The sequence below is a fragment of the Varroa jacobsoni genome, unplaced genomic scaffold, assembly GCF_002532875.2.
Source record: "Varroa jacobsoni isolate VJ856 unplaced genomic scaffold, vjacob_1.0 scaffold_544, whole genome shotgun sequence".
In the NCBI taxonomy this organism is placed as follows: Eukaryota; Metazoa; Arthropoda; class Arachnida; order Mesostigmata; family Varroidae; genus Varroa; species Varroa jacobsoni.
This window is the reverse complement of record NW_019213446.1, coordinates 24,585-32,586: the sequence shown is the minus strand read 5'-3', so window position 1 is coordinate 32,586 and position 8,002 is coordinate 24,585. Positions and strand designations below refer to the sequence as shown.

The window sequence follows — 8,002 nt, the reverse complement described above, 5'->3', positions numbered from 1 at the left end:
TTAATATCAAAAATCAACTTTGAATATGATAACACTCACTGAGATAACAATCTGCAAATGTTTGCTTTTCTTGGACCTACGAGAGGCATATATGTAGCAGCAACTGCACGAATCCAATAGAAAGACTATAGAAACATTTACGGCTGAACGTACTCTCTGGAGATAAATTTAGGCAGTATGCGGAATTGGGCAGAACTCGCCTGTCATACAATATAGAGATATATGTTTGCTTCACAGTATATATACACACATATATAGAAGGTGGTCATTCAGCAGTGCTTAAAAGCCTTTGCTGCAATGGGGCTTTTTCGGAACTTCCATTAACAGGTGCATTTACTCTGTACTCCTTTATACTCTTTGTTGTATGCTTGTACAGATTGCTGTTATAGTTATCGTTGAAGTAAATCCAGATAAAAACGTCGTGGATTATTAATTGCGCACGGTGTACATATATTCTGTACAATGATGCTGTGTAATTAATGATTTTATTGGTATCCATTCTACTGTGACAAAAATGTGAGATTCGTGCACTTTGGCAAACCATTTACTAAGTGTAGACCAGATAAAGGGCACGAATTTCTGGTCACCGAACACCGGGAGCGTCCAATGGCAACGAATCCTGAGGCTTTGTTTCATTTTACTGCTCTACGACGTATGTCAACTAGCGCATACAATGTACGTTAATTCGATTAGTTCTGCCTGTAGCGTCGAGCCAAGAAAATGAAAGTATAACTTCAGAGGGCACAGACGCACGGTGAGTAATCAGCCCAATAGATTTCGACTATTGCTCCTTGCATAACTTATACTGTAGAACAGACCTAGACAACACTGGCGGCAGTTATCGCTTTTAGATTACTGTTATTCGGATGGTCAACGAAAAGTGGAATGAATAGGCACAAGATACAGATCGAAACTTCGGTCTGTGTCATAAATTTGCAATTCAAAGATAAACTAATATTGCTACCATTATTTTTCATATTACGAATCAGGACAAAATAATTTTATCATATTTATTTTGCCATTTGCACAAACAATGGGTCTACAACGCAGTGTCCACGCGCACCGTTTTTATCTGGGTTACTAAACACAATGCGACAACATGTAGAACTCCAGGGCGCTCAATGTCTAGAAGATATAGATTTCTACGCTTATAAGTCATAAGTTCCACTATCATAGGTGTTACTCTATCTTAGTTTTCAAGCTCACGTTTTTACAAGCTACTGATTGTTCACAAATTGCGCCTTAAACTTATTCGTTTACCTACTTCTAGTAGCATATAGTATAACGTAACTTAAGCTTATGAAACAAAATAATGAGGCGCACTATAATAATGTTGGATCAGCAAATATACCCGTAAATTCTTCCTATCGTTGTCTTTTCAGCAATCAAATAGTTCTTTGTATTATATCGACATCCTTTAGACCCATTTTTCTAGCTTTGCGAGTCACAAACTAGGGATTTAGCCGATTAGAATTTACGTTTGCTAAGATCTGTTTAATAGGTAGATCCGTGGAAAACATACAACCCTTATAAATACTGCTAGCTTTCGCGTTCTTTGAACAGACAAAAAGGAAAGTCGTGTAGTCGTGAATCTTGAGAATCAACACACAGTAGTACTGCCGCCCCGGTTTTCAATACCGCTATCTCTGACAATGTTCCTCTTTGTATAGGAAATACCCATTGCAAATCAGCTCGTGCCATCTATGCAGTTCAGCCTGCTTCTCATTGCTATATTCTACGCTAAAACTATATTTTCCCATAGGAATTCCTTGGATCGCTTCTTATTCCGAACACAACTGTACACCGAATGTTCACACGCAGGAAATGCCATGAAATCAGTCCAAGTCGTACAGCGGCGCTTGTAGGCGATCCGCGCAAAAGTGTCTATTTAGAGGCCATTGCAATTAGCGTTTGCTTTAACACACTTTCGTCGACCTCGTTAAACTCGAATAAGGGTTTATGCCATTTTTCTTGAACCTAAAAGTGCCGCTACAAACATACATTTTCGTCATTTCGGTCATTAGCTTTGCAAAAAAAGTCACCAAATAATTATATGGATCATTTCAGCGCGAACACTATAATGGTATAAACCTAATGTCAAAATTGTTCTGTTCTCATTTAAGTAACCTTGATTATTATAGTGTTATTGAACTCTGTTTGTTGCCGGTAATTGCATGTTTGTCTGATTTAAAGGTCAGTTATATCCATATTCAGTAGATTCTGCGAGCTATCCTCAAGCTCGAGTTCCCTAAGTTTCTGCGCGAGCACAATGTCGATGTCATACTCTTTAAAGTTAGCATCCCGGCCAGAATCTTCTGGGTGGATATCGATATCTTTCTCACCGAAGGTCTTCCTCATGAGTTCTCGACACGCTTTTTTGGCTATCTCAAGGGACACCCGATTGGTGACATCGAATATTCCTATGTGTTCGAACGAATCCTCTGCGATTGCAATGTTTAGGGCTGTATTGTAATCGACGTTGGGCTTTTCTCTCGCAATTTCCCTTTTTTTCAGAACGGCCTGCACTCGTGAAGAAAGCACATCTGGGGTTTGTTGACTGACAAACTGTAGTGACGCGCCATAAGCATGGGCAAGAAACCGCAGGCAGCGACAGATGATCTTCTTATGTTCAGGTTCAAAATCTCGAAACATATCGTACTTTGTGCCAAGTATTAGCAACGGAACGGGAAAGATATCCATTATATATCTGTCTTGATGGTTTTCGCCTATTCGTGCACGGGCTGCGGAATCGACGGATGTCGCAAGTCCTGGTATCGTCTGTTCACTCTGACCGATCACATCCTTGATTCGTTCTCTGATCGCCGTCAGAAGAGTATCCATTGTTATGAAAAGCTCGTCAGGAACCGAAAGGTCGAGCACGAGTATGACGACTAGTGACATCAGATTTTGCGGCGTTATAGGTATTGCCACCATCTTTTTGAAGGAAGCGCCACCCGCAAGCTCGAAGATGTGGCACACATCGGAACTCGAACCAAACAACGATCGCCTTCCAAAGAAGTATTCGAGTGCCACGGACGGTTTAGGATGATCTGTTCGTTCGAGGAACTTGTAGATAATCGATGTCTTTCCAGCCTGACGACTACCGACAAAAAACATAGTACTTTCAATGCACTGTTTCTCCTTCTCCTTCTGCTTTTGTCGATAAATATTGACTGCATGATCCCACAAGCTACCGATCTGTACTCCAGTTGCTGCCATCGTGTGTTGTACTATATTTTTATAACGATTTCCTTTTAATAAACGACGATGCTGACGAAATTAGCGCACTTGAACAGTACAATAAGGAACCGTTGTTCAGCTGAAGGTTTAGGGTCATACACCTTTTTTCGGAATTTTTCAGGCAAGTATGGTTTCTGTGCATCTCTTTATCAGAAAAGTCTGATCCGCCTCAATTACCTTTTCAGAATCGTAGCGTGGTATACTGGCTTTGCACGGCCATGAACGGGTTTGACCATGATGTTCAGCTTAGGGTCGATACTCCGACATGCAGACCGCACACCAAAACACGACCCTTTGCACCCCAAACTCTATAGTTCCTTGATGCGTCCCGGGTACGTGCGAGTATGAGATGACAATTTAACTGATAGTCACTTACTTAGCACAAGTAATCTGAAAGTTTACTTTTGCAACTAAATAGGTTAAGGGTTCCTCAGTGTCGCTTGCTTTGCTTGGCAAGTGAGGCCCCTCTGCTCTGCTTGTCGGCTATCTCCATGACAACTTATGCTTGGAGGCACGATGCATGCGGGTTGCTATTGTCTACTGCTAATGGCTGAACGGCTCAGATACCAGCTGAGCTTGATATGCAGGTTGCTTTCATATGTTGCTATAGTTTACCACAAGAAGCATAATACTTCTCTCGCCGGATTTACAACCGTGAGTTTTCGGACTCAAGGCCCAGCTACGGTTTGGAGCTGACTAGATTTCCTCATTTCAACTGTTTGTATAGTTACGTTACACTAGCGTCTATATTATCATAATACAAGCCCTACTGTGAAAGATATTCAAAACTTGTCCTCAGAAATATCAGAGGGATATCAGCCTTTTCTAGATAGAAAGAAACTGATTGTCTTATAAATCAGTGCGGTACATAGAATGGGACCGTCACTCAATATATGATGTCGGCAGCACAAAGTAACAATGCAGTAACCGCAGTGACAGGATTGTTGCTGAAAAATTACTTAGTTTTCGTCAGAGGGCAGTCGTTCTATACAATACATTGGTGAAACCTTTCCTCTGACTTGATCGAAATTCGAATGTATCAGGTGAAAAAGGTCACACTTGCAAATTGAAGTGCCACCGTTTACATATCCTATATGATAGCTATGATTAAATATTAGGTGAAGGACCTGGACATCACAATGAGTAATAATCCAACCAATTCGATGTACGCTGGTAGTCAATACGTAGACGATCTACAAGGCTATAGAGAAATGCTCACTTTTTAACAAATAGTTTTAAAGAAAATTTACTATACAGGTTATGTTACTTACACTGACAACTAATTGGATACGGAGTAAACTATTCGAAAGGGTGTGCTCAAATAAAACGGGATTTCGAAAGTTCAATTGTATGTTTCTTTACTATCGTTATTTTTAGTATCAGCGTTGTATTATTCGTAGTGTCTTCAATAAAAAAAGAGCAAGCAGCACATCGATTACAAAATTTCATTCTGGATCACGCTAACAGTATAATAATTTTTTTAATGGAACACATGAGAAGGATACTTATTTATTTTTACGTATATATATATAATTTTGCAAGTTGACAAAGTTTTTGTCTTATTCGATAATCGTAATGTATCAACTGGCAACGACGGAAACAAAAATTAGTTAGAATAAATCTTCCTTCTTTTCAATGTATTTTGTAATGATTCGCATCCTGAAACTTGCTTTTAAAGTTAAATAATAACTTTTTTGTTTATAGATAAAAAAAAAATGATGCTCCATATTGGATTTGGGGAAAAATAGTCCAGGTTGAATTACTTCGCTTCACGAATATAGTTTAAATCGTGTTCGCCATAGCACAGTAGAGCGTGGAAGGGTGCGCCAGCTGACGAAGCCCACGTACGCGCCGCGTGGAAATTAAACGTTTTGAAGTTGAGTGTTTTAAAAAGGTGCCCGCTGCCTCACAACTATTTCTTCATGGTCTTATCGCATTATCTGCAGAGAATATACTTTACAAGCTGGATGTCTGGTGTTTTATTCTAGAGATATTTATTTGAGAGTAGCTATAAAAGGGCTTACACTTTCAACTTCATCATTTCAACGTTCGTTGAAGTCAGTGGCTAGAAAAGCGAATACGTCAGTGAGAATGATCAAAGAAAAGCTTCTGTCTGATCGTGGACTCTGGTAAGTGACTCTGCTGCACCTTTTCAAACCGGCTTTTCAATACTTTATTTAGCCGGCGTCCGTGACGATCATTACGTAATTTTATTGAAGTGAATAAATAATATAAACGATGCCTGTAAATGTGAGATCTAAAAACTCCGCTTTTGTATTTATATATACTGTTTTTCAACCGTAGTTCACAATATAGATATAGGTGAAGCTCGCCTGCGAAGCCGCAAAGCTATTTTTGTGCATTATATTTTCTTTGTATATATTTAACTCAATGATAAGAAATGCAAGTTCAACGTTTTCTTAGCTTGAATACAATAAATTGCTAATTATTTGACAACAATCAATTGAAGAACGTTTCATTCAGATTAATAGTAATAAGTATAGTAAACTTCGAACTTCCAACTTTACATTTTTTTAGCTACGCCAGTTCCAAATGAATTTAAATTTATTGGAAGAAACTTACTATGCCAATCTACTTACAAAGCGGGCCACATAGTTGATTGATTGTGTTGTTTTTTCGCGTTGTAGTTGTAAATGTTTGTCCACTAATTTCAAAGCTATCGAATTATTTGTATTACTTAACTATCTGTCTAGGCAAAAATAATTAGCCATTAACCATTAACTAGAATTAGAACCATTAACTTTTCCTGTTGATGTGGATGATTGTACATCTACGAATCCACGGCCAGAGAAATCGACAGAGATTGCTAAAAAGCAATAGATCATCACTAAGATTGCAGGAAATAACACGTATACCGGAAGTGATGTTTAAAGACATTGAGGTTCAGCTTCACATTGCATCCACCTAAAGGGGATATTCTCGCTAAAAATATGGATGCGTCAGGATTGTCCACTTCAAGTGTTTCATATACTTCTACAGTGCAAAGTCTTTTTAAGCAACCCTTGGCGCAATTTGAAATCGCTTCTATAATCTCGGTCAAATCCGTTAACCTTTTTTTTCGGAAAAGATTTTTCGGATCTTGTCTTTTGTATTTGACGTAGACAGGAAGTTCATTACTTTCGGCTGTATCGGAAGCTTTACAAAAAATTCGGACAAGCCAGCAATTTATGAGTCACTTATAAAAAGTGCATATATATATATATATATATGTGCGCGCGAGACCTTCGACAGAACTTGTCGCAAATATGAAGCATCAGACCTCATCGAGAACCTAGGCGCTAGTAGGACGGTAACATTCGTCGAGCAGATTTGAGAGCCGTTGGCACTGGAACACCAAAAAATGCTTTGGCACCCCACTGTAGGACCACAATAGAATTTTTGGTGTTTGGAAAATTTCTTATTGCATAGTATGCATTAAAGTGTTCTAGCCAGATTTTCTTAAAGTGCTTAAAATCTGTATTTGCAGAGATTCTAAGAAAAATAAAAGTCTACACAATTTGGACAATAAAATGAAGTGCAAATATTCATCGATAATTACTTTATCAAGAAGAACCTAAGTTTATTGCTACCAGGTGATTATCCCATTGAGCGTTCTGACGAATACTCGTGCGGTTGTTAATTAGGTTAGGAGAGATCTGTTTTTATACGTGTTTATAGGCATGATAGCCCAGTCTCAGCAAAATTAGCTTCTACGTAATCAACAGAATGTACGTTAAGAAAACGATTTTCAGTACTCCGACCCATTTAGTCTTCTCATTATTATTTCACTTAATTTTGTTCATTACTTTTTAATTATTTCAACCTTGTAAGTGTTTCGAATAAGAAAAAATCTATGTTGCCAGCTGATCGGGAATACGGCAAAATCTAGAAACGAAAAAATTGCGTGGCGGTCTTTTGTCGTTCTAAAGTGAGACGCTAGCCGACGCTCGGTAAACCTGGTAACTTACTACTTACGCATGGAGCGATACGTCTTAGAAAAAGACTATTCAAATAGCGCGGCTCGTTCAAAGCGAAACTTCGTGGAACGACCTGATGTCGAATGCTCATTTAACTATATGTATTTGTATCTGTAATGAAAAGGAACAGAATCTATTTAGATACGATACAATATGATACTTTGTCCTTATTGAATTCTGCCTGTAAGATTCTTCAGCTATTCAAAATGGTCATATTCCGGTGACGACGTACAGCCTACCTGAGACGGTACACAGTTGAGCTATGAGAGGGTACATACAACCGCCGTATCTGTCATGGAGTCAGCTAGTACAGAAATTAAAAATAGAAGAAACAAAATATAGGAATAGCTAAGCTAAACCTATTGTGACACTGCGTATAGCAAACTACCCCTAATAAGATTTTTATCTATTTTTTCTAGGCTAGATGATTCTGTGTTGAAGATTTGTATTACATTAGGCAATCCAGCTAAACGCTAGCATGTTTTTGACCTTAGCACGTTTGCGGGAAAAGAGTTCTTCTACTCATCTATTTCCTTGTCCTTTAGGTGCATTTTCGCGTCGATCATCTCCAGTAGTGCGAAGGGACGCTCGCAATAGGCGCTCGTATTGCTAGTTAACCAACAGAAGGAAGTTTGGTATTACGCATTTACCGAGATTCATTCGGATTGATTGATTGATGTAGCCAAGTAATTATGCAGTCACTTTGTCATTATCTAGAAAATATTAAAAACATTTGTGACGTTTCTTAAAAAGCAACTCTAAATTAGTCAAACAACTTTGCAAAT

The 8,002-nt window shown here is 38.5% G+C and overlaps 1 protein-coding gene across 1 annotated transcript; it reads right to left on the bottom strand.

Moving 5' to 3' along the window:
• Window positions 1-995: 995 nt before the first annotated feature.
• On the bottom strand, window positions 996-3,716 carry LOC111261299 (cytoplasmic dynein 2 light intermediate chain 1). Its single transcript, XM_022834676.2, has one exon. It carries the CDS (start codon window positions 3,217-3,219, stop codon window positions 2,188-2,190), a length of 1,032 nt encoding a protein of 343 aa, XP_022690411.1. The 5' UTR covers window positions 3,220-3,716; the 3' UTR covers window positions 996-2,187.
• Window positions 3,717-8,002: the final 4,286 nt, after the last annotated feature.